The sequence below is a fragment of the Cucurbita maxima genome, unplaced genomic scaffold (assembly GCF_002738345.1).
Source record: "Cucurbita maxima cultivar Rimu unplaced genomic scaffold, Cmax_1.0 Cma_Scf00031, whole genome shotgun sequence".
NCBI classification, from domain to species: domain Eukaryota; kingdom Viridiplantae; phylum Streptophyta; class Magnoliopsida; order Cucurbitales; family Cucurbitaceae; genus Cucurbita; species Cucurbita maxima.
The window spans coordinates 798,436-811,199 of record NW_019272047.1 but is presented as its reverse complement, the minus strand read 5'-3'; the positions used below and the strand labels follow the sequence as shown (position 1 = coordinate 811,199).

Below are 12,764 nucleotides of genomic sequence, written 5' to 3'. Positions count from 1 at the left end.
TTTTTTTTTTTTTTTTTTTTCAATGTTATTTTATAATTCAGAAATGAGCAATATTGTTCGATTTATGATGTTTTATCGAACCATAAATACATTTGAAAGATTATGATAAACTTTATTGTATTGGTTGAAATTTGGAAATTCGCTCTCGTTTTCTCAAATTATGTCCTCTGGGTGTCAAAGTGTTTGCATAACTGACAACTCGTGAGGACTAAAAAGATTTTAGTGCACGAGCTAGAGGACGTAAGTTGTGTTTGGTAATTGCCTGACTATAAATTCAACTTCTCAAAGTATCTCGTGTCAAGCTAGTGCTTGTTGTTGCACTGAGTCAGGGTCTTTCTCATTGGGCGAGGGTCTTATCGATAAAATTTCCATTTATCCCAGTTCTAGGCATCAACTCTTGAAAACTAGAAAGATTTTGGTTTGTCAATCTTGTTAGATTGGCTCGTTTTGTTGATCGTGGGAGAGTCTAACCATTTGTACTTCTCAACAAGTTAATCGCTCCAAATGTCGTGTAGCAGCTTCCAACTTTGCCCGCGAATCCTACCAGTTCTTGAGGTCATCCAACCCCTATCAAAATCCCTAATCAACAACTGGGCGACTCAAGAGGTGTCAACAACGACAGAAGTTCTGCACTACCCATCCCCTGAATTTTCTCTAACTTTGACCTAAATTTCACTTGACTCATATTTGACTAACGTATATATAACTATCGAGTCAGATAGTCTTAACATTAGACGTGAGCCTTTTAACGAGCCAACAAAGAGGAAATTGTTTGGTTGAGAATGAGTTAGAAGGAATGTGGAGGACATCCATCCTTTTTGCTCCATTGGGATTCGATTGATCTTTAAACTATTTTTCGATCTCTTAAACATTTTTTATGAGATCCCACGTCGGTTGGAAAAGAAAACGAAACATTCTTTATAAGGGTGTGAAAATCTCTCATTAAACGTTCTTTATAAGGGTGTGAAAATTTTTCGATCTCTTAATCATGCTAATGCATATGCATTTTAAAACCGTGAGGATGATAGCGATACGTAACGGGCTAAAACGGACAATACTAGCAGTGAGCTTGAGCTGTTACAAATATTATCAGAGCCAGACATGGAGTGCATGGTGTGCTAGCGAGAACACTGGGCTCACAAGGGAGTGGATTGTGAGATCTCACATCTGTTGGAGATGGGAACAGAACATTTAGTATATAGGTGTGAAAACCTCTCCTTAGCAGACACGTTTGAACAGAACATTTTTTTTTTTTTTTAATATGTGTGTGTTTCACTTAAGGGGCTGGAGTGCTCATTCTCGAGGTCGTTAAAAGTCTTATTAGTATACACGAATTGGGATGAGAGATTCAAATTATGGGTATACACGAATTGAATTGGGTTGGGTTGGGTTGGATTGGAGAATTCTTTTAGACCAACCCGAAATTTCGGGTTAGTTGGGTTGGTAACCCGAGCAACTCGAATAGAGTTCCCAATCTAACCCTTCATTTTCAGGTTGAGTTGGGTTATCGAGTTGTTTTTTTCTTTTTTTAATTATTTAAAAAAATCAACTTATCTACAATATATTACATTAATAACTAAAATCGTATAAAGATCAAATCTCGAACCTACGCACTGACTCGAATTTTTGGCTTTTCAAAAATTCATCCCAAACCAAATTAAAAAAAATTAAAATCTTACTCAACTCAATTTTTATAATTTGGGTGGGGTAATTCAAGTTGATCGGGTAACTCAATTAAGATTAAGACGTTACCGCTTGCAATTTACATGTTGACTCGTATTGACCCGAGTCAATACATTTGCTTATAAGTAAGAATTCTTAAAATGATTACAAAAACAAAACTAAATGAACGACCAAATACAACCTAACCTGAGAATAAAGGGTCGGGTTGGGTTCAGTAGGATTGTGAGTTATTCCTTCGAGTAGCCAACCTGACCAACTCGATATTTTAGATTGGTCCAAAAAAATTATCGAAACCCAACTTACCTCAGCCTGTATACGCCTAAGTAGACGTAAAAATTAAAATTTCAAAGTTAATTAACGATAAATATATTAAAATAAATTTGATATTGTCAAACCTACCCATTATTTTTCTTAATTTCTAAAAGTTCCCATTTCCATGACCCAAAAGTAAGTTTGCTGAATTCAAAAAATGGCCCTATTGTTTGACGAATTCATAAATTCACCTACTCCATTTTAATAATTAACAAAATTACTGTTCTTTTCACGTGGTTTTAAAATTTCTAGAACATAAAATTTATATATTTATTTAATATCTCAAATATACGTAAAGTTAAAATATGTCTCGAATATATCAAAAGATCCATCTGATTCGATCTTAAAAGGTTAAAATCTCTTCGTTCAAACCTAAATTTAACGACTCGAAAAAATTGTTTAGATCCATCAAAGTATACATTGGATCGAATCGAAATTGAGTCAAACTTAAAGTCAACTTATTGATTTTAATTATTTAATTATTATTTTTTTAAAAATATATTAATTTATTTTAAAATTTTTATTTAGTTTGTTATTTTTATTTGATATATATATTTCAAAAACTTTTTATTAATTTTTAACCCTTTTAAAAATTTTACATTAGGGAAATTTAAATTATACAAATATATCTTAAAAAATATTAACATAATCTCGATGAACTATATGAAATTTAATGAATATGGCCTGAGACAAATTGAGTCAGGTAAAATTTACTTTTGACCGAGTTTAGATCGAGTCTGGACCAAACTATGGTAAAATTTCATACATCCTTTTCACACGTTTCTTGTACCAAACACAGTCGTCTAATTACCAGATATCCTATTGTCAGACCTAAACACAATTATCTGATTTTCTAGCTACTCGCTGCACCAAACACAGTTATGTAATTATTAGGTATCCTATCCTATTCTCTGATTCAAACACAGTTATCTAATTACAGATATCCTATTCTCATGTTCTTGTATCAAACACACTTATCTAATTACCAGATATCTTATTCTCATGTTTTTACACCAAATACAGTTATCTAATTACCGGATATTCTATTCTCTAACCTTAAATATAATTATCTAATTAGTAGATATCCTATTCTCTGACCCAAACACAGTTTATCTAATTACCAGATATCATATTCTCTGACCCAAATACAATTATCTAATTACCGGATATTATATTCTCTGACCCAAACACAGTTTATCTAATTACCAGATATCACATTCTCTGACCCAAATACAATTATCTAATTACCAGATTTCTCTACTCTATTTCTATTCTCTGACCCAAACACAGTTTATTTAATTACCAGATATCATATTCTCTTACGCACAGTTATCTAGTTCAAATATTATCTAATTATCAGAGGTCCTATTCGGGTTAAGTAATTAATTAATTTTTATTTATTATTTTGTTATTATATATATTGGACGGCATTGAACAACATGGCATATAGTTTTTCCTTCCAACAATGTTAAAAATTTCGGTCCAAATATTTTTCCGAATCCGTTTTTTTGATATAGAAGTGCGCTTTTTTGGAACTGCTGTTCATCAAATCCATCATTTTTCTCATTATATTTTTTGTTTTCAAAAGAATTATCTAAAAATGATCATCTGAATCCACCGACGTCGTTTTGAAATTCTTTGTTGGGACTAATTTGGAATTTTACCAGGAAGATATGGCGGAAGCGTCGTACGAGGAAGCCATTGCCGGTCTCAAAAAGCTTCTAAGGTATCCAATCCCTAAGCCACCGTGTTAAGGATATTTAGTAATAAATTATAGTTTACCATATATATTATATTTGATATTTTATTATAAGGCAAATATCTAATATTTGTTTTATTTTCATAGGTATCTTTCCATTTATTGTTATTTCCATTTATTACTATTTCCATATCCTTGTAATTCATTTGATTATAATAAGATAACTTTCACACCATTTAGGTGTGGTGGATTAATCAAACATTCACACACCGCTAATCCCGGCGGCGCCGACAACGTAAGCCCGACCCGGTTATCATCCATCTGACATGATGTATGTTATCTGCAGTGAGAAAGCTGAATTTCAGGAATCCGCCGCCGCAAAGATCCGGCAAATCACCGCCGAGTTGGCTACCACCACTGCCGGTTAAACTCACTTCGATCCGGTTGATAGGATCCGAACCGGTTCACCCATTTCAAGAAATCTAAATTCGAGTACGAATTTTTCACGTTTTTTTAATATTTATATCTAAATTTTTAATAATATTTATTAAATAATAAACTCAATCTTAATTTTAATAAAAAAAAACCCTAAAATAACGATTTTAATATATATTTTAAAGGAAAAAAATTAAAATTTTTAATTTTTAATTTTAATAAGAATCCAAGAATAAATAATTCAAAACTTAATTCAGACCATTTTAATTTATTTAAATTATTTTAAATAAATAAATTAACAATTTAACTTGAATTAAACTTATTAAATTAAAATTTTATAAATAGATTCGATCCATAATTATTTTATTCATTTAGATATATTTAAATAAATAAGTCATAAATTACTTTTAATCTATTTTGAACTCATTTCAACTCAGTTAATAATTTAAATTAGATTATTTGACTTATTATAATTTATTTTATGAAATAGTTAATTAAAAATTAAAAATTAATAATAATTTTTGAAGTTTGTAATTTATTATTATTTTATTTTTTATTCCCCAGGACGGATCCATGAATTGTACGGTCAATTAGCGAAGGGCCAAAGCCCGAAGGTAAGAAATTCGCAATTTCAAAAAATTAATGTGGGGATATGTAATTTCAAGTTTCTTGAAGGACTAGAATGATAAGGGCATCACTGCAATTAAAAGCAGCCACTAAAAAATGCCCACGTGTAATTTGGCAGTCTCTGGTATTTGCGTGCTCGGATTCCCGAGTTTACCCCTCACATATACTGAATTTTCAACCTGGGGAGGCCTTTGTGGTCCGTAACATCGCCAACATGGTCCCACCATTTGACAAGGTTAGTTTTGGAAAATTTAAGATTAAATTAATAAAAATACTTTTAAATTTTTTAAAAAATATATAATATTTTTTTTTTTCAAAAATACTTTTAAAAATATTCTTGAATTTTTAATTTTTTTTTTTATAATACGTTTATTTTTAAATTTAAAAATATTACACCATTTAACTTTATTAAAAGAAAAGTTTTAAAAAATATATTAATTTTTATATTATTATTATTAATAATAATATTATTATTATTATATATATATAAATAATTCAAAACTTAATTTGGAACATTTTTCTTTTTTTAATTATGTTGTTCATTTTGATATATAAAGAATAAATTGTTATTATATTATTATTATTCTAAAAATTGAAGATATACCCATACATACATACATACATACATACATACATACACATATATATATATATATAATTTATTTAAACTTCAGACCTCTTAGTTGAAGATATATGTGTCATAACTTGTAATGGCTTAAGCTGACCACTAACAAATATTATACTATTTGGGTTTTCCCTCAACGTTTTTAAAATTGACAGACAGGTTTACACACTCTTATGAAGGATGTTTTGTTCTCCCCCAACTAATGTGGGACATAGCTTAACCTTGAATATGATTTGTTTGAACCTCTAACTTCTTAGTCAAAGATATATGTAACAATCCAAACTCACCGCTAGTAGATATTATCCGCTTTAGTCCATTACGTATCGTCATAAGATAACATACTGCTCAGTGTCCAGCTCTATTTTCATTTATAACATCCCAAGCACACCGCTAACAGATATTGTCCGTTTTAGCTCATTACATATCGTTGTCAGTCTCTCACAGTTTTGAAACGTGTTTGTTTAACGAGAAGTTTTCATACTCTTATAAAGAATGCATCGCTTCCTCTCTTCAATTGACATGAGATCTTACAATATATGTCTTATATCATAACCTAGAATATAATTTACTCGAACCTTAGACCTCTTAGTTAAAGATATATGTCTTATAGCTAAAACTCGAACCTTTTAATCGTTTAAATTTACGGTGAGTTCATTGAGAATTGGGTGAAAATATGCACACCAGCCAAAACTAAGACGCAATCAAATTGTAAAGATATGAGCTTCGAGAACAAATGCACGAACTGCGAGAAGGTAAACAAACAAACCCATTAGTTTACACGTAAAACCATATGAATTTGTTCCACATTGACTAATTTAGAGAATGATCATAGGTTTATAAGTAAAGGAATACATCTCCATTGATATGAGGTGCTCTTGGGAAGCCCAAAGAAAAGCCATGAGAGCTTATGCTCAAAATGGACAATATCATATCATTGTAGAGACTCGAGATTTCTAATACATAATTTTTTTTTAATGCATATTGCAAGAGGCTGTGAATGTTTCCCTTGGAAACTTGCTGTCATATCCTTTTGTACGAGAAAGTGTTGTCAACAACAAACGGTTCGTAAGGGGTGCACACTACGACTTTGTCTCTGGAGCTTTTGAGCCGTGGAACCTTGACTTTAACCTCACACCTTCTCTAGCTGTATAAACAACCACCATATCATATGGCGGTGGTGGTGGCAGTTATCGAACACGGCTAACGGATTATATTCGAGTTTCTATGAATGCTTTTGTAATACTATAAAGAATACGTATAATGAAATGGCTTGCTTCATTACGTTTAGGTGAATATGATATGATCTTTATGATATCAATCCATGTCGAGATACTTGGATGAATGAGTAGTTCTCTAATCCAACGAATAACTAATAATCTTGTAAAAAGACCCGAGTAGCTCGAAAAGTCTCTGTGACCCGAGTGGCTCGACCAGTTTCAATTTGATGTCTACTCCCTCGACCTCTACAAACCCACATACACATTGATTGGATCCAAGAACGTTTAGATTGTCCCAGACATCATCGACGCATCGCGATTCTGTTCGAGAGATTGTGAGTTAGTATAAGAGATATGTGTTACTCCAAACTTAAAATTAGAATTAATTTGGTTAAAAGCTTTTTTTTTTTTTTTTTTAATTTTGAATATTTTGTAATATTCTTAAACTTTTTAAAAAAAAAATCTAAAAAAAACTCGGGCGGTTCAACACTATTTTTGAGTTTTTAAATTTTTTAATTATACCTTAAATGTTTTTAAAAAAATTCAAAAACACTTTAATTTTTTTAAAAAAATTATAAAAAAATACCCTTATGTCGGTATATTCATAAACTTTTAAAAGTAAAGTTGAGATAATTTATGAGGTGTCGATAAACTATTTTCGTTTATATATTGACGATAAAATTTTAAAAAAAAAAATTTGTAATAAAGTTAAAGATATTAATATTATTTTTAAAATTTCAAAAATATTTTTTAAGCCAAATAGTAATAATATGATGTTTTTTTTTTAATTTTTTTTAAACATTTAAAATTATTAATGCAACTTTTCTAAAAAAATGAGTTAGACGATCTAATTTCTAAAAAAAATCAATTTTTAATATTACACTAATATAGTTTTTAACGATTAAAAAAATTTACAACATAATATTTAAATATTATAATTGAAGTCACAAAATTAATTAATTAATTATTATAAAACTATTTATAAAAGATGTTTCCCTCGTTTAGTTGAATAATAAGAATTATTTAATTATAAATGTAAAATATTCTATAAATTTAATAATATTTCCTAAAATATATATATATATATATATATATATTAAAAAATTTAAATTTAATGAGTTTATCTAAGAAAAAAAATCTCTTTCTTCTCTGCCCTCTCGACTTCCCTCGTTTGGGAAGGTGTCCTTACCTTCATAGATATTAAATCGACTCCCTTTCTTGAAGATTTGAGTTGCAAGTTAATTGTGGATTAGCTCAAGTCTAATTTGGCATTTTGTTTCGGGTTAATTTCGATCCGGCTGCTTTGATTTGATTTGATTTGATTTGATATGATTCAATCTTGCAAACCCAAACTAAAACCCTAGCATGAGGTAATCGAATATCTTCGTGTTCATTCTTCCTCTCTTTTTCTGATTCATCGTTTCTTTAATCTGTTTTTCGGTTAAGTTTCGGCCATTGAATCTCTTCTTTAGCTTCAGAAGAGGGGAGCGGGGGGAAGAGGCTTTCTTTGGTTGGGAAGGATTGTGGAACCGTGTGTAATTGGATCTTGAAGGAAGAGTACTCTAGATTTTGGTTGATTCAGTTCCAGGAAGATTCGGTCTGAGCTGTGGAAGGGTGTAAATCAGGGGTTTTTTTGTGTTTCTCTGTTCTCTCTAGCTTTGGGGAATTATATTTATGGATCTTCTCCAGTCGTACACAGATCAAAACGACGATGACGGAAGCCCTAAACAGCTTACATCTTCACCGGAAGCCTCTCCGCCGCGGCTCCTCCCCTCCAAAACCTCGGCGCCCAAGGTTGATGATACAATGTTGGCTCTTACGGTGGCCAACGCCAACAGGACATTATCTAAGCCGATAGACCCAACTCAACATCTAGTTGCCTTCAACCCTACCTACGACCAGCTCTGGGCGCCCATTCTTGGACCATCTCATCCCTATGCGAAGGATGGCATTGCACAGGGCATGAGAAACCATAAGCTAGGCTTTGTTGAGGATGCGTCCATTGAGCCATTTGTATTTGATGAGCAGTACAACACTTTCCACAAATATGGATATGCTGCTGACCCTTCAGCTTCTGCTGGAAACAATTTCATTGGGGATATGGAGGCTTTGCAGAAGAATGATGCCATATCCGTGTATAACATCCCACAGCATGAGCAAAAGAAGCGGAAGATTGAGAAGAAGAAAGAAATGAGTGAGAGTGAGGATGTGGAAATGGATTTGAACCCGGCTGAAGTTGATAATCCGGCGAGTGATGTGTGGTTGATGAAGAATAGGAAGAGCCCTTGGTCTGGGAAGAAGGAAGGTCTGCAAACTGAGCTAACTGAGGAGCAGAAGAAATACGCAGAAGAGTATGCAAAGAAGAAAGGTGAAGAGAAAGGTGGTGAGAAGGGAGAAGTTACAGCAGATAAGAGTACTTTTCATGGTAAAGAGGAGAGGGACTATCAGGGTAGATCTTGGATTGCTCCACCGAAGGACGCCAAGGCCACGAATGATCATTGTTATATACCAAAAAGATTGGTGCATACATGGAGCGGGCACACAAAGGGTGTATCTGCTATTAGATTCTTCCCTAAACATGGTCATTTGATTCTTTCAGCGGGTATGGATACCAAGGTGAAGATATGGGATGTGTTCAATTCTGGGAAATGTATGAGAACCTACATGGGTCACTCTCAGGCGGTTCGGGATATTTCGTTTTGTAACGATGGGTCCAAGTTTTTGACTGCTGGGTATGATAAAAAGATTAAGTATTGGGATACAGAAACAGGGCAAGTGATATCAACCTTCTCCACCGGGAAAATTCCTTATGTAGTTAAGCTCAATCCTGATGATGATAAGCAGAATATTTTGCTGGCAGGGATGAGTGATAAGAAGATCGTTCAGTGGGATATGAACACAGGGCAGATTACTCAAGAGTACGATCAACATTTAGGAGCAGTGAATACCATTACATTTGTAGACAATAATAGGAGGTTTGTCACGTCAAGTGACGACAAGTCGCTCCGTGTTTGGGAATATGGGATTCCTGTTGTTATTAAGTATATTAGTGAGCCTCATATGCATTCCATGCCCTCCATATCGGTACACCCCAATACAAATTGGCTTGCAGCACAGAGTTTAGACAATCAAATTCTTATCTATAGCACTAGGGAGAGATTTCAGCTAAACAAGAAAAAGAGGTTTGCTGGTCACATTGTGGCAGGATACGCTTGTCAGGTCAATTTTTCACCAGACGGACGCTTTGTTATGTCTGGTGATGGTGAGGGTAAATGCTGGTTTTGGGACTGGAAAACCTGCAAGGTATTCAGAACTCTCAAGTGTCACGAAGGAGTATGCATTGGCTGTGAGTGGCATCCATTAGAACAGAGTAAAGTAGCAACGTGTGGCTGGGATGGACTGATAAAGTATTGGTAAGTAAATCCCTTTATTTTTATAAATGTTTAATGGAGGTTATGCTAATTCATCTTTCTTTTATCCTTCACTATGTCATATTTCTTTTCAATGGCTCTGCAGTATGATGGTCATATGTTTCATTAAATTTGGATTTCTCTGCTGCCTTTGGTGTTTTTTTTATTGAGATCTTCCTATTGGCCTAGCTTTTTAGTATTTAAATGCAACTTTATTACCTGATGGCCTCGTTATCCACACCTCTAGTCGGATGAGTGGAGGACCGACCTGGGTTTTCATGAGGCACCAAAACAACTGGCTTCAATATTTGAAGTCAAAGGACTTGATAGGAATTAAACTTTGGAGTTTGGGTATTATTTTCTGCTAGTGAATCCATTGTTTCACAGTTATTGTGGAATATCCACATTTTGGTAAAGATTTTCATGCCTTCCGTAATTGTCACGGCTAGGACCAAATGGTTTTTGCCTGTGGTAGCAACTGAAGTTTTGATTTGATAGAAAAGCCTAAGTAGTTTTATCAAAATCTTTTTGTTTTAATGCTTAACTGATTTGTATTTGTTATTCTACACCTCCTGCCTTTGTCATGTGATTCTTAGATTTTGTTATGCTGCTAAAGTTTTAGATTCCTCGATGATAAAATTTGTTCTACCATTCATATTCTTGAACTTGTAACATACGGTAAGTATGGATCGTTCTGAATGGTTTTCTTCCTCAAGTGAAGTAGCCATTAGTCATTAGTCATTCCTGTTCTTCTCCTACAATAAAATTTGTTCTACTATTCACCTTAGCCGACTCTAGCTTTCAGCAAGTATGAATCATTTTGGATGATTTTCTTATTCATGAAAAAAAGGTAGCTGGTTTGCAACGGTTTAAGCCCACCGCTAGCAGATGTTGTCCTCTCTGAGTTTTCCCTTTCGGGCTTCCCTTCAAGGTTTTTAAGATGCATATGCTAGGGTGAGGTTTCTGCACCCTTATAAAGGGTCGGGCTTCCCTTCAAGGTTTTTAAGATGCATATGCTAGGGTGAGGTTTCTGCACCCTTATAAAGGGTGTTCTGTTCTCCTCCCCAACCGACATGGGATCTCATGGCTATTACTATTTTTCGAGCTTCCCTTCAAGGTTTTTAAGATGCATATGCTAGGGTGAGGTTTCTGCACCCTTATAAAGGGTGTTGCTTCCCTTCAAGGTTTTTAAGATGCATATGCTAGGGTGAGGTTTCTGCACCCTTATAAAGGGTGTTCTGTTCTCCTCCCCAACCGACATGGGATCTCATGGCTATTACTATTTTTCGAGCTTCTCTTCAAGGTTTTTGTAACGCATATGTTAGGAAGAGGTTTCCACACCCATATAAAGAGTGTTTTGTTCTCCTCCCAGACTGACGTGGGATCTCATGGTTATTATCATTTTTCGAGCTTCCCTTCAAGGTTCTTAAAACGTGTATGCTAGGAAGAGGTTTCCATACCCTTATAAAGTGTGTTCCATTCTCCTCCCCAATCGTGGAATCTCATGGCCATTACTATTTTTCATATACTTGTCATATCAGCTTGTAATTCATCTTTCTTTTACTGTTTGATTGACACATGATTGAATGAGACATTGGGAAAAAGTTCATCATTGGGAATAGTTGTGGAATGATCTCTACTCTGCTCTTGCTAGTTTTTGTTCCTATAGAAGATTAATATCCATATTTGTGGAATGCAGGGACTAGATTAGAGCTTTGACATATTAGCGCTGTGATTGACTGAGAAAGCTATGCGCCTGAGACGTTTGGCCTCTGAAGTGTACACTTTATCTTGAATTTTGTGTTGCATCATCTTAGTTTTTAGTTATCATCCCAAGTTCATTGTACTCTTAGTTTCTTACATTTTTGTATACTGAATTAATACAAAATTACTTCTTTCACTCTTATGGTGCAGTACACTTTATGTTGCCTGCTTTTGCGTAGAACTGAACAATTCTCTTGTATGCTTACATACAGGCACAATAAGGTCATTAAGTTATTGATTGTGGAACAAATGAGTTTTTAGTCCCTAAGAAGTTGATGTCTATTACTACTTGGTACTTGATGTTTCAGAAGAGATGCTCTAGGTTTGCAAAAGACTTTAAAATAGCCCTCAACTTTACCTTAGCCTAATAGAGCGTTTATCTATGAACGTAGGTTGGTGACATGTTATTTCGTTTTAATTACATGGAAAATAAGTTAAAATTGAAACTTTCGGTAAAATTTTATGTTTCAAATGTTAAATAAAAAAAACCTACTCAAATGTAGAAATACATTTACAAATTCTCTCGTAGATTCAATGGACAACATTATCTCGTTGAAAGGTTCCATGCGTTTCTTTAGACAAAAACTTCAAAGATAGATTCATATCCGAAAGAAGTTGACAATAAATTCCTTCCAGATCGACGAATGAATAAATCAGATCGAATTGAAAAATGGAAAGATGGAAAGATTTATACCACCTTTGCCACTTTAGGAAAAATAGTTTAGTTAAATTTTGGAGATGGTTGAAATGAAAGGTGGCATGGGATAACCCTGAGAAAAAGGAAGTGAGCTGACCTAGCAAAATAGAGGAATCACTTCATAAATTCCCATCATTTTCACTTTAGTTTTTACTCAAAATTAAAATTAAAATTAAAAATGTCAACTTATTTGACATGTGATAAAACAAATCGACCTGTCACCGATCCGCAACAACAAACAACAATTCAGTCATTACTCCGTTCCGTTTAAGTTAAGTCATCGACTAGTTAGAAC

At 33.5% G+C, this 12,764-nt stretch overlaps 1 protein-coding gene and 1 pseudogene across 2 annotated transcripts; both read left to right on the top strand.

Annotated features, from left to right (window-relative positions):
• The first annotated feature begins 3,619 nt into the window (after positions 1 to 3,619).
• Positions 3,620 to 6,699, top strand: LOC111466315 (annotated as a pseudogene).
• Positions 6,700 to 7,760: 1,061 nt separating this feature from the next.
• Positions 7,761 to 12,041, top strand: LOC111466417 (pre-mRNA-processing factor 17-like). 2 transcript variants are annotated; one of them, XM_023111060.1, is made up of 2 exons: positions 7,763 to 10,011; positions 11,708 to 12,041. In XM_023111060.1, the coding sequence occupies exons 1-2, from the start codon at positions 8,273 to 8,275 to the stop codon at positions 11,712 to 11,714; spliced, it is 1,746 nt and encodes a 581-aa protein (XP_022966828.1). In that variant the 5' UTR covers positions 7,763 to 8,272; the 3' UTR covers positions 11,715 to 12,041. The 2 variants fall into 2 exon arrangements, with proteins under 2 accessions (XP_022966830.1, XP_022966828.1); XM_023111062.1 differs by lacking the exon at positions 11,708 to 12,041 and having other exon boundaries at positions 7,761 to 10,015.
• Positions 12,042 to 12,764: the final 723 nt, after the last annotated feature.